This window comes from Chamaea fasciata, unplaced genomic scaffold (genome assembly GCF_029207755.1).
Source record: "Chamaea fasciata isolate MVZ Bird 193981 ecotype frontalis unplaced genomic scaffold, bChaFas1.0.hap1 SCAF_6, whole genome shotgun sequence".
Lineage (NCBI taxonomy): Eukaryota > Metazoa > Chordata > Aves > Passeriformes > Sylviidae > Chamaea > Chamaea fasciata.
The window spans coordinates 2,136,126-2,150,189 of NW_027094091.1; the positions used below are offsets into that span (position 1 = coordinate 2,136,126).

The following is a 14,064-nucleotide window of genomic DNA, read 5'->3' on the forward strand; positions in this document are numbered from 1 at the left end:
GAGAAATGTCCTTAGAGCTCCAGCAAAAAAAATGGGGGAAATTGAGGTTGTTGAAGAAGTTGTGGCTGCCCCATCCCTGGAAATGTCCAAGGCCAGGTTGGATGGGGTTGGAGGAACCTGGTCTTGTAGAAGGTGTTGGAATATGGGGTTGGAACTAGATGGTCTTTAAGGACCCTTCTGGCCCAAACCATTCTGTGAAATTGGGGTATTGGAGCACACCCTAAGTAAAAGATAGTGAAGATACATGATGTTTTCTGAGCAGAACTTTTGGGGTAACTAAATTTTCCACATGTGTGAGCTTCCCACGTTCAGAGAAAACCCAAGAGCTGCCAATATTAGGGGGCCTGTAAATAAAAAAAAAGTTCTTCCCCAGTGCCTCCTTCAAAACTGGTGTTGTCTCAAAATAAACTCCAATTAACTATCAAGGCACTGCACTTGTTAGGGGTTTACCAGAGAGAAATCATAAAAGCCAAAGGCTGTGGCAGTACTTGTAGAAAGCTTTTGCAGAGCTGTGTTTCACTTCAATATAAGGCTTGTGCTGCAGAGGGCTGTTTACTTGGAAGATGCCAGCACCAGAACATTGTAATTGAGTTACCCAAGTATCCCGAGAATGTGTTTTTATTCATAATCCTCCAGTATTGCAAGGCTCAAGAGAACTTACTGCTAACTTTAAAACAAGAGAGTCAAAATGGGTTATTAGATCGGAGACACGGTGCCCACAGGAATTTAATAATGGAGGATGGCATGGCAGGGGTTTGTTGTTAAATGTAAATGTAAAAACGATAAGAATGTAAGAAATCAGGAAATATACCCACTTCTTGTGTGGTGCTTCCCACGGTGGATCAGCTGTTCCATCCCAGTCCTAAAACCAAGCACCTTAAACAACAACAGCAACCCTGACTCTGCTACCAGTTAAAAAATAAATGTTGTCTCTAGGTCTGGTGGATGACACTCTGCCCATGGCAGAGTGTTGGAGTGGATGGTCTTTTAGCTCCCAGCTCAAAGCATTCTGTGATTCTCTGATACTCCTCTGCCTTGGTGGCTCTTGGTGTCACTGTTGTTGCCTCAGCTCAAAGGGTAGTGGCTTACTCGTGAAATCTTCAGCTGTATCCTTGAGTCTAGAAAAAGCAGCTTTGTTTTCTCTTTTGCAGCACTTCAGCTCTTCACCTCCGAATTCAGAGCTCAGAAAGCTCAGAAATTTTCCTTTTGAGAATGGAAAGAAGTGGTTACACTGTGTGCCTCTCCAATTTTGTCTCACCTTACAGGCACCCCTGCAGGGAATAAGGTTGAGGTGGCAGTAGGAAGTTATTTTCTGGAGTAGATTAACGTTTAGAAAAGAAGAGCGTGGCTTAAATTGTCAAAAGCGAGCCGCACCACGTGTTTTTGGGCAGACAGTGGAAGGTGGCACTTTGTTCTGCCTTTGGATAGGGAGAGCAGTTGGAGAGTCGTGTTGTCCTTGGAGGTGATGGGTGAGAAAGAGTCCTAAGAGAGGCAGGACCTCTCTGAGAGATGCCAGAGGCACAGGAGTGAGTTGTTGTGCTGTGCATCATTGCTCCTTGGGGTGGTGCTTTCCAGCTTTGTCTCTAGAAGCTTTCGTTTTCCTGAAATTTCTTTGCTTGGATTTTTTTTCCTTAATTGTTGGAACCTTTGAAAGAAACCCTGGGTGAAAGAATGGGATTGTTGGATGTGAGGGTGAGGAGAGGGGGAACCCCTGAAAAACAGCACATTGCAGGCAGGGGGAAGATTTATCCTTCATGGAAACACTTCTGCAACTTCAGGCAAACGCTGGAGCATTATCCTGTTGATACCTAATGAATTTGGAGACTTGTACTCCTGCCCAGGCTTCCCTAAGCCCAGCAATTGCATCGATCACCGCGGCGTTTCATAACTGGCCCGTGGTTGAACTCTTTTTAATTTCAGGAGTGGAGGTGAGGTGGGGAGAGGAAATGCAAGGTTGGTGTGTGCGTCAGGCAGTGGCTGCAGGAGCAGAGCTCAGCCTTGCTGTCAGCTCTGCACAACCCGAGCCCATGGCAGCAAAACCTGGCCAAGGAGCCGAGACCTTGGATGTGAAATGCCGTAAACGCCGGGAGAGGGGAGCAGGTGGAGCCTGCCGATGTGTTTGTCTTGCTGGCTGCTCCTGAGCCTGCACTTCAGCACCAGCCAGCTGGCCTTGTCCTTAGGTAGCGTCCCTCAGCGTAAGGAATGCTTGCTCCTGATGGGGAATACGGGGAGAAAGGGGCTTGGGCGTAAGTAGGAAAGAGATTAATTGGGCTCCCCCTGAAATCTGTCTGGTTTGTTCTGCTCAGTCCAAAACTTGGGTTTGTTCAACCTGGAGTTCTCCTCTATTAGAGGACACGTTCATTTCAAGATGTTTCTTCCTAATTTATCCAAAGCTGGGACAGAAGATTCTAGGGTGAACTTACTGTGACATTTTAGTACTTAAAGGGGGCCTTTAAGAAAAGTGGGGGCAGACTTTTTAGAAAAGCGTGTTGGGATAAGACAAGGGGTGGTGGTTTTAAATGAAAAGAGGTTTAAATTAGACATAAGGAATAATTTTTTTGCAGTGGTGGTGCTGAGATACTGGGCCGGGTTGCTCAGAGATTTGGTGGACGCCCCATCTCAGGAAATGTTCAAGATCAGGCTGGATGGTGTGCTGAGCAGCCTGATCTAGTTACAGATATCCCTTGCCATGGCAGGGAAGGTGGAGTGGACCTTTAGAAATCCCTTCCAACCCAAATTGTTGTATGAAAAAGTCAGGTGCATGTTGAATTCTGTAGTGCATCAAAGGTGCAGATGCTGTAGCCCCCAATTTACCCTTCGCACCTGCTCTTGTGCTAATCCCTGACCTTTCAGCTGCTCCCATGGCTCCCTGCCTGTGTCTGGGCTTGTATAAACACCCATCACCTTTTACCTCCTGGGCACGCCACACACAGGTTCCTGATGTTAATGTGCCCTTCCGTGGGGGATGTAACAGCTTTTCCAAAGGCGCCAACAAGGCTGTTTGGAAGTCTGAATTGGGTTGGTGCTGTGGGACAGCATTATGTTGGGAGAAGACAAATTGCCAGGGCTGGGCTTTTGCCAGGACATAGTAGGGTGAACGCCTGACTTTTTTTTTCTTGTTTTTTTTCACCCAAACGTGCCATTGCATCTTTAATTACAAGGTTAAGACCTCTGTTTTATGACTCATCTGAAAAAACCAGCACCTCCACCATAATTACCCGAGCATGTTGCCGGGGGGACTGTGGCTCATTAGTGACTCAGAGGAACCAGTGGCACCTAATGAAATGGCACTGCCTGCTGTAACACCCCAGCCTTGCCCTTTTCATGCCTGGTCCAAGCAGGGACCAAGCCAATCTCCCACAGAGGTGTGATGCCAACCTGGGTGATGCTGCAGTTGGAAGGAATTTCTGAGGGAGAAACCAACCAATTCCTGATCATTAGACAGCATCAACCTGCAGAAATAGCTGTGTTCAGTTGAAGGAAAAGCAGAGTGTCTCATTTTGCCCAGTGAAGGATGAACATGTTGCTTCAGGCTCCCTCAGAAGCCATAACAGGAGTGAGAAATGGATAAACCATCCTGGTGGGAATGTGGGTTCCTTGGGTAATCCGCCCTGCCGAGGCGTATTTTGTTTGTTTCCCTGAAATACGTAAATGCAATCATTGCACAATAAGAGCCTCTTTAAAAACTTTCCTTTGATCATTAACATGCTAATCAGTCTGGATGGATCTTCTCCTTCCCTTCCAGGTGGAGGGAAACAATTGACTCGTGTAATGGGTGCCCCTTGGCCACAGTTCGGTGCCGTTTGTTCCTCCAGCCCATTGTTCTGGGATGAACTTTGGAACATTGTGTTTCTCCCTTGGACCAGACACTCGGATTGCCCTCTGGTTTATGTGCTGCCTCTTTTTATTTTTTTTTTTTATCACGGCCATCAGGGTATCCCTTCAGGAACCTGTCGGCACTGGAAGGTCTGAGTGGTGACAAGTGACAGGGCTGGGAGGTGCTGCCGTCAGTGACTTTGCATCCGTCATGTGCACAAAGGCTCCCGGGGGACCAGCAGGAATTGTGAGGCCTGAAAACGTGGCACACTGTACGAGGGAATAAAGTGCCCTGCAACCTGGGAGCCAAAAGTTATGGGGCAGAGAAAGGGTCTTTGGGAAACAGTGTCATACCTCAAAGGAAGAGCAGGAAGCCTAATCTGTAGAACAATAAGGCAGGCGAAACCTCTTTCCTTGTTGGCCCAAATTCATCCCAGGCTTGCGTAGGTAATGTTTGATTAGCCTAATGAAGTGGGGAAAGACAGAGCGAGCCTATTCCTCTTTCTGATTGCATTTTGGCTGGGAAGAAGTGTGTGAAGAGGCAGCATCAAGCCCCAGGTTTCCAAGAGGCTGCTTGGGTGACTCTTGCTCAGGGCTTGAAATCACGAGCTCCGTTATTCACTGTAAAATGGGCCACGCACCTGTCCAGGGGAGCTGCTGCCTGTGCCCACGCAGGCTGAGCTGTCACCTTTTGTCAGCGTTCAGAAGAGCCAGGCTGGCTTTGGGCACCAGGCTTTGATCACACCTGAGAGCAGGTGCTCCTATGCTCTCTTAATCACGCCAAGAAATGTTCAACAGCCGCTTTGGCAGCAGTGAGTTGCAGAACTGACTCAGTACCAAAACCCCTGTTCCCTGATAAATGATGGGGATACATCCCTGCTGCGGCTGTGCTTGTGGATTCGCTCTTGCTCAGCGTCATTTCCCATTTGTGGCTTCCCCACCAGACCCTGCTGGTGCAGATGGTGTTGGCTGCAGGACCCCAGCTCAGGAAGTGGGCCAAGGAATGCTGGAGGCTTCTGGGGCTTATCTTCAAGTGCCAAGCACCGTTTGAGGGATATCCTAATGATTAGGAGTGGTAGGATGGGAAGTGAATTCCCATTTTCATCCAAACGGGGTTGTTTTTTCTAAATCAAACTGGTTATTTTATCTGAACACAAGGTACAACCTGAGCTTCATTATGGCTTGTATTTTTATAAAACCCTTTCAGATGTTTAGTTTGTATTATTGCTGACGTACTTGTTCAGGTTTGGTAAATCGCTGAGATGGGCAGACTCGTCCTGATCTTTAGTCTTGCTGTTTTGTGGTCCCAGCCCAGGATGTCTGAGAGTTTTTTTCAAGTACTGCCTGTAGCTGTAAAGGAAAGTTCAGGTAAATACTATAACATCAATAAGCAAAAAGTTACATTTACCACATTCAGAAAAATCTGATGCCTGCGTTATTTCGGGACCGGCTTTGTGCTGGAAAGTGAAGACATTCAGCATCTTGGTGATTCTCATGTCTCATTTTTTTTCTGTCTTCTCCAGAGTCTCCACCAGCAGCGATGTCAAGAAATGGATACTTCTTTGAAGAGAGTGGCAAGTATTATTTGACTTTTTTGCACATCCCACCATATTAGAGGGAGAGCTGGACTGCGGGGGTAGCTGCAAACCTGGCATGGGTGATACAGGATCCACTTAGCTGAAGTGTGATGTGAAAACAGTGTGGTGTGGTGGTTGTGTAATTTTCTGCTGGGAGCAGGCTCCGTGTTTTTAAATCCTGTAGATGTTTGAGATAGTCAGGCAGTAAATAATCAACTCCACATTGTCATCAGTGACTGTTCTGGGTGGCTCCTTGTTTTTCAAGTTCTTTCGTGATGTTTTCCTGTCGTACAGCCTGGCAGGTGTATTTGCTTGTCTTTTTCTGGAGTAGGGATCATGCGTGGGTGTTGGATCCCTTTGGAGACGTCCTGCCAAAGAGCATCAGGCGAATGTTGGATGGCTCTCGCAGACACATCTTTTACTGCAAAGATTTTTTTTTTTTCCCCTTTGAAGCAAGATTAAATGGTGGTATTTGAAAACTTGGATCATCTGCCTCAAAGATGACTGAGATCTTGGAGATACTGTACTAATAAAGGAACAGTTGAAGTGCATTGAAGTCCCATCTTCTCTGCTGATTTTGGAGAAATAGAATCAGGGAATAATTTTGTTTGGACGAGACCTTGGAGATAATCTTGTTCCAACTCCCTGCCCTGTGTTTTCCCCCAAAGCAGCATGTGTGTAGGGTACTAGGGAGAGGTCTTCTGGAGAGTTCAGCCTCTTCAAGAAGTAGTCCCTGAGGGCTTGGGGCTTCCTGCCCTTGGAAGTGCTGGAACTATTCAGGACTTCCAAATGGTGAGAGGAAAAGACTAAAATTCTCTGGTTATTTAGGCCCTTAGATGCTTGTAGCTGTCACAAGGCTCATCTTTCTTGTTCAAGGGGGCCAAGCCTTAGGCTGACATCTGGAAGGGGAAGCTGAATGTCTGCCAGATGTCAGCTGATCCGGCACCGCTGGTGACAGCATTTCCTTTGGCACTGGCTTTCGTCTTCTCGTACAAAGAACAAATATTGGGGAGTCAAAGGATGAAACTGGAAGCCAGTCCTCTCATCTCTAGGCAGAGGTGTTCTCTGGAGGCTGGGTTGAGTTGCAGAGGGGCAGAAAATAATGCCTGACCTCAGGGAGGTTTTCTGAGGGCACATGGGGCGCGAGGTCTGGGTAGTCCTGCTCCTTCCCTCTTTCCCACCTCGCTTCTGCGTGCTTGGGATGTGGCTGGTGCTTTTCTGAGGGTTGAGAATGTGAGAGGGTGACCCAAGTTGGGACCTGGGAAGGTGACTGAGCCCCCAGGATCTACCTGTGAGCAGTGTAAGGGCTTGGGGAGAAACGCTGCTGGTTTTGGAGGCAGGACAGGCCCCTACTTCTTCCCAAATCCTTCTGCCACAGGGAACACAAGCCCAGCTGTCTGTCCTAGCATTTTATGTGGCTCTGCACGTCCCTTTCCAGGATTCTGTCTTCCCTTCCTCAAACTATCCTCACAAACAACAACAAAAAACCCCTCCACAATTCAGATCTCTCAATGGGTTTTTTTTGTAGTTGTGGCATCCTCTGTGCGAATCTCTGAGAGAGGCTTCTTCTTTTGTCAACTTGGTGCCATGGCAATGGGCATTTCTGCCCTATATTTGTGTTATTACTCATCTTCCTCCTTTGTCTTAAGGAGACAGCACCTTGGAGCTGCCTCTGAGGGCTTTGAGAAGCTTTTTGGTGCTTTCCTGTTGTGCTTCTCTGTGGTTTGGGGAAGGAGGGGGATGTTGCTCGCAAGTTCCTCCTCGGCCCGGAACGTAATGTCATTTGTGACTGGAAATACAGTGGATTTCTTGGTTGTTTCACTCTCAAAGCTGCTGTCACTCTTACTCCTCATTACAAAGTGACCTTTTGGAAGAGTTCAGCTGCTGTGGAGTGATGAGTCACCTTCTGCTGGTTGATTGAACCGAGGCCTTGGAGCATATGGAGGGTGGCGGTGTGAGCGCTCCCGCCCCGCTGCGCTGCTTTGGTGATCTCCCTGCAGGAGTTTTGTGCTCTCAGATTCTCAAAGCCTTCACCCCAAAACGTCATCGGGGCTGGAGCAAACTACAGATAAAGGTGTTACCTTTTCACAGCGTTTCAAAACAGCTTGTTTTGAAACGGAGCTGCGAGATCACCGAGCTGCCTCGTGGCACCTCTTGTGGGGATCCGCCAGGCAAGAGATGCTCTTGCCCCACCTCTGAAACAACAAAAAAAATCCCCAGTCCCCTAATGCTGTGTTGGGAGAGGGCAAAGAAAAAAAAAACCTCTTTAATTCTGTTTTTTTGGACATTTTCCTCCCTTTTCTCAGCAGAGCAACATCCTTTGATAGTCTTGCTCTGCACAGAGTGGAGCTTTTGTCCTTATCTCCTCCTGGGATCTTGCATATACATATGGTTTTCTGTATTCTTAGTAATTAGGATGTTTTTGTTTCTTAGCGTATCTGAGGCTCTGTTCGGAGCCTGGGTCTGTCTTTTTGCCAGCTAACTTTTCTTTACCTTTCTTGTGTTCTCAGCAATGTTAAAATTTAAAAGTTGAAACCTAATTTTCAGTTGAAAGGACACTAGCGATGGTGATCTTGGCTGCAGCACCAAAGCAGAGCTCTGGAAGAGCCTCCTGGATGTTTACGTCCATAAAAACTTCAAGTGTTTAGTAATTTGTGGCTCTGTTAATTACTGAGGAGCTGGGGGAAGCCCTGGAAGGATTTTCTAGTGAATTAATATGTGACTATTTGGGAAGTTCAGAGATTGTTACGGTCCCAACCATCTCCAATCCTAACCAGCTAAAAATCTGGAAAGTTTATCAAGGAGACCGTGTCTTCAGCTTTGAGTTCAAGGTTTCCCTTATTTCTGGAAGAACTTGAAAGCCACTTTTGTGGCTTTTAGTGCGTTGTGTGAGGTAAATACTTACAGTGTAGCTGGGAAAAAAAACCTGATGAGTAGTTTGTTCTATGCTATGAGGGGAAAAAAGGAAATAAATTTGTGCCTGCCCCGTTGGACATTTCTGATTGAGGGTGGTGGCAGCAGATTTGATGGCATCTGATGGCCATGGTCTGTTTTCATCCCATGTGTACTGTCAGTTTTAATAGTTGTCCTCTGCCACTCGGATGATGAAAATCCATGGTTTTACTCATTTTTTTGAGTCTCTGGAACAAGCCTCTTGCACAAACAAACCTGGCAGGGCCTGGTGGTAATTGGTGTCCCCCTCCCTCCGTGTTAAAGTCACTTAAAACTCCTGTAAGGTTGTTTTGACAAATGAGTTTTCTCTCTGGCGAATTTAAGTGAGTAATGAGATGATTGTGTAGCCCCAATCCAAACCTGGGGATAATTGGAGTCCTGATGAAATGCAGCTCAGCAATCAGGGCTCAGAATTAACTCATCAAGCCCCTCATTGTCTCTTGTGAGCATCCTGCACCCTCCTCGTGGAGGTAGATGAGCTCTAAAGGCCCTGGAGTTACCTGCAAGTGATTAAATTCTGCCGAAATTGTGATGAGGTTTTTAACTGAGCCAAGAACTTTCCCTGATAAGACACAAACCCTGAAGTTTTCTGGTTCCTCTTGCAAAATCCAAGGGAAGGAAACCCAGTGCAGTGCTGGGGATATCTGAATTGTTGCATTGTTTTAAAGCTGGCTCAACAGATCCAGCAGCATAAATTTATTTTTTTTTTCTGGTCTTCCAGAGCAAATCCCTCACTGCTTCATCTCCTCTGACTTATTAATTGGTTTTGCTGGCACAATAAATCACAGTTGTGTTGAAGGGCCCCAAGGCCCCAGTCTGGCTTGGGATGTTTGGATATATTTTATCTGCTTGTTTTTGTTTTTCAGTTTGCAGTTCAGTTTGGTATGTGTGCTGGGGGGGATGGGGGTGGATGGGTGGGTGTCTTTTTTTTTTTAATATTTGACTTTATCTATCTTGGAATTGTTTGCTTAAGTAAGAGATTATTTTAAGTGTTTTTGTGAAACAAATCCTTTTACGGTGGGTTTTTCCCCATGAGATGCCCAGTTTGCCAGCAGGAGGTGAGCTGCTGCTACCTGTGGGAGAGCATGAGGGGATGGCTCGCAGGTCTCTTGCACATTTTTATTTCTGAAATTATCAGGAGGCCTGTAATAAAATAATAAAAGGAGCAGGAACACCCCTGATTTCTGAGGGTTCTGCTGCAAAACTGAAACTCCACGTGCTCCTGTGTTCTGTAAAAACAAAACAAAAACCTCCAACAACACTCCACTGAATTATTTGGATTATTCACAACATTTCCTAGAAATCTGGCTGCAAAATACAATACTGGAATTAATTCAAAAGTGCCTGGGTGTTGTTTGTTTTGTTTTTTTGCTTTCTTTTGGAGGGGTTTTTTTTTTTTGCAGCAGCAGCAGATCAGCTCTTGCAGTTCTGTTATGAATTATCACTGAAGTGGCAGGGCAAGCTTGACGTTTTCATCTAGCTCTTCGTGACAAAAGGCTGAAGTAGGGTTGGGAAGATGCAGCTGAGGTTATGGTCAGCCAGTGGTGCAGGGATCTGGGGGAGCTCTGCTCTTGGTGACTCACCTGCTCTGCACTTTCTACCTCTGGTTTGGATATATATTTTTTTTTTTCTTTTCCCAAGAGGAGGTTGTGGTTTAATCTGTGCTCTTGAGCTTAGGTAATGGATTGACAATCATCGTAGCAGGTGGTCACTGCTCCAGAAGATCCGTATCTGATGGGCTCCCAGGGAGTGCTGGAGAGCCAAGAAGCATCACCCAACACTTCCCTGGCTCTTAAAAGTTACCTGTGGAAGGTCTGGCATTGAGGGACACTTCTCTAAATGCCATTTGCATGATCTGAAGATCTGCCTGTGCCAACCCAAATTATTTGGCTTAAGCCTAGAGTGATTTATTTAAATTGGGACCCTGAAGACCATCTCTTCCACCCCTGCCATGGGCAGGGACACCTTCCACTTGACCAGGGTGCTCCAATCTCTGTCCAGCCTGGCCTTGGACACTTCCAGGGATGAGGCGACCACAACTTCTGAGTGAATCTTAATAAAGGAATTTTTCCAACCAAGGTATTCAAGATCTGCTCTGGGTCTTCATGGCCAATAAATTTTTAGCAGTCCAACCATGAGGTCTGGGGACACCCCCAGCCCCCCAGCTGTCGCCTGGGCTGACACAGTGTCCCTGTGGCTGCCAGGGGTAAATCTCCTGTGAGCCTTGCCAGGCACTCTCTCAGCTGTGAACCAAAGGAAAAGCTTCAACTCCTAGCAAGCATCCAGCTTTATTTGATCATTGTGGCTTACAGTTTTAGTTGGGTGGGAGACAGCTGTGGGTGCTGCTGGCTGGCTGCAGCCTTGCAGTTTTTCTTGTCTCTGAAATGCAATAAGTTGTTAGGAAGGAAGGGTTTTTTTCATGACTCTTGTCATCCAAAACAAACCCCGAACTTTGCAGTTTAACCTCAGCAGGGATGTGTAAATTTGAGGTGTGTATTTACCTGAAAAATGTGGTTATATCAATGTAATTGCTCTCATTTTATCTGGAAAAAAAAAAGAAAAAAAAAGAGAAAGAGAGAGAATTATTTTGGTAAGTAGGTGATTATGCTGGAATCAGCCTGTGAGATGTGCCCACAAACTTGCCTTGGTTCGCGTGGGAGTAGGGTGCTGTTTAAACCCTTTTTTTCTGGAATGCTCTGGAGATTGGAGAGCTGATAACTCCTGTACAAAGCTCTTCCAGATCTCTCCTGAATCCTCCAGTTGCTCTCTCCATGCCAGAGTTAACTGATTGGAAGGTTACCTAACCTATGGGGGCACCAGGGACCCGTGTTTTCTGTGCAGAGTGTAAAGGTCAGGGTGGAGGTGGATGCTCCATTATTAACTGAGTTTCTTTTTGCACCCCAAGTTGGGGATTTGGGTGTTTTCCAAGTGATGCAGTGGATTGGAGCCTGCAGGGAGCGAAGCAAACCCTCCGAGAGCCGAGAGCTCAAGTTAATTAAAACTTCATCCCTTTCTTGAAAATTAGTGTCTGTTCCTGGCTAGAGCAAGTTAAAAATCCACGAGGAGAAAAATTAGGTGAAGATAACTTTTTTTTTTTTTTAAACTTACTGCCAGTATTATCATTATCACCAGTTTTTAGGTAGATACAAGGCTTAAATCTCGAGTTCCTTAATACGCTATTACCATACTCTTTACCTTAATACTCTTCCCAGCTGAGCACTGGGATGCTCAGAAGAACCAGCCTGGATTTTAGGGTAGTGCCCATGTCCCAGCTGATGCTCCTTTATGTTTAAAAGCTATTGAATATACATTATTATCATTGATTCCTTTGACCTTCTGTACTTGACCTGTAATTCCTCTGAGAAAATGGATGCAGAAATGGTTCTCGGGCCCTTCCAAAACGATTTGCTGCCTTCTGTGCCTAAAAACTCACTTGAGAAATCGGAAATGGCTTTTAACGTGATGAGCTGATGGCGTTGGATTGCCAATCATTGCTCAAAAAGCCCTTTTAATGTAGTTTGAGGTTCTTGGCTTTCTGAGGAGAGTTTTTTTGAGGGGTAACTACCACTTGTGAAGAGGAGGAGACGCAATTCCATGATTCTGGGAGCCTGGGCTTGGATTTGACAGAGGGAATAGGTGCTGCTATAAATGAGAACAGTTTTACAGGCTTGGAGAGGAGATTGCCTTGGAAATTGAGGGCAAAAATCAGTTGCTTCCAGAAAACTGCTCTGAGTCAGTGGGTTGTGCCTGCAGATGTTGGTTAAAGCTCCACAATTGGCTTTGTCACCTGACACAACCCAAGAGGTTGTGCAGGGGCTGTGGCTGGAATAATTCCCATCAGCTGAGGTGCGAGAGGATGTTTTTAGTAATAAAGCTGCTTTTCTCCCAGGAAATTGAGCTTGATTAAGGTTTTTGGCTTTCCTGAAGAAGCCTGCAGCCCTTGGGCTGGTACTGCTGCTCCTGCTTCAGCTTTTCCAGGGAATACATCTGATGTGGCTGAGGCTGAGCTTCCTGTTCACCGCAACTCTGCTGATTTTATTACCCCATGTGCAGCTGCCAGGTGCCACCAGAGCAGCGCTGGGACACTCAGTGCCACCTCTGATGGCAGCAGCTGCAGTCACTGCTGCTCCCTACAGAGCCCTGGGCACTAAAACTCAGCTCCAAAGCAAAATAGCTGCAGGGCAGGCACTTTGTCAGAGCTGTGAGAGGGCTGAGAGCAGCAGGAGCTTGGAGGGGAAGTGGAGCTGAGAATGTGCGGAGAGTAAAGAGAGAAGGATGGGGATGGAATCATGGAATCGTGGAATGTTTTGGGTTGGAAGGGACCCTAAAGATCATCCAGTTCCACCTCCTTGCCATGGGCAGGAACAGCTTCCATTGGACCAGGTTGCTCCAAGCCCCATCCAGCTTGATGTTGGGTGGATATTGGGATATTAGAGCACAGCAGATCTGGGCCAGGGGTGAACTACAGATGAAGAGGTGATGCTTTGGAGGGGAATCGCCAGAGAAATCATCATTATTCCTTTTTTCTGGTTATTCTGGTTTATTTTCATGTTGCATAGTTGGGGCTGAGGGAAGAAGCCCTTAAGGTAAAGAAGGATTTAAGGTGAAAGCATCTGCTGCTTCTGGCTGCAGAGGGCGAGGAGGGAGTTTTGTTCCTGCAGCGCTGAAGGATGCTGCTTGCTCTCCTTGGTCTCATGCACTTACCATGTTTTTCCATTTCTTTGCCACGAGATGAATCCTGCAGGGTGAACTGAGAGGGATTATCCTGACCACACAGTGCAGGAGGGCTGCACTGATCTGAGACAGCTTTAACTGGCTGGTGTTCCAGCTCCTTCTCAGCCAAACCTCTTTTCTCCAGTGCTTTTAGACCATATTTTGGGCTGAAGGGGCACTTTCTGTGCTCAGAACTCTGGCTGGCGCTTTTCAGTGGCACTTTAGCAAATGCTGCCTTCATCTGAACTTGGCAATGGTAAAGATGGGGGGAACATCAGCTTGGGAGATCTTAAACTCTTCCCCCAGAAAATCTGATGGCAATGAAAAGGTGTTTAACTCTTCCCCCTCTGTCTCTGAAGCAACTGCTCCTGACAAAGCCTGTAAAGTGTTACTGGGACATCCATATGGAAACTTGATTGGTATCTGCACAAATTCTGCAACAGCCACATCAGATCCTGCCCTGAACTCCAGCAAAACCGCCGTCAAACTTCCAGAGGAGCTGAACAGCTTCTGCTGTCGCTTGTGGCATCTGCTGCCCTTCAAGCAGCGGGGGTGGCACTCAGTGAACATCAGGGAATGAGGAGGGAAACAGCTGCCAGGGCTGGAGGCAAGGCTGGAGCTCAGAGGGAAGGTGCATCTGCCACGCACAGAGCCTGTGTCACCTCGAGGTCATCCTGCATTTGACAGGCGTGAATTGCTCGTGGTTTCAAACTCCTGGCAGATGAAACGGGCTGAAGGGTTCCAAACAGGAGTGGTCTGAAGCCTGGAGGTGGTTCAGTGACAAAGCAGACACCTGTCTGGGAGTGCAGTTCCTGTCCGGCCCAGGTTGGGGATTATTTGCAAGCTGAGTGTTTTGTCCGTCCCTTGCCCAAGGGACACGAGGCTCGGCTGCCTTTTGTTCTGCTCTTTCCTCCCCTAAAGAGGGAGGAACAGAGGATGCTTCCCTTGCCAGAGTCCTCGCTGACCTCTGCCCAACCCTCTGATCCTACTCCACCCTCGCCCTTCT

At 47.0% G+C, this 14,064-nt stretch overlaps 1 protein-coding gene across 4 annotated transcripts in view; it reads left to right on the forward strand.

The window, feature by feature from the left end:
• The window catches only part of SLC4A11 (solute carrier family 4 member 11), a 95,150-nt gene that overhangs the window by 12,553 nt on the left and 68,533 nt on the right, over nucleotides 1–14,064 (forward strand). For all 4 annotated transcript variants that reach the window (XM_066185200.1, XM_066185201.1, XM_066185198.1 and 1 more), the window contains exon 2: nucleotides 5,340–5,390. In XM_066185200.1, the coding sequence (XP_066041297.1) occupies nucleotides 5,340–5,390 (51 nt within the window). The remainder of the gene's footprint in view (nucleotides 1–5,339; nucleotides 5,391–14,064) is intronic.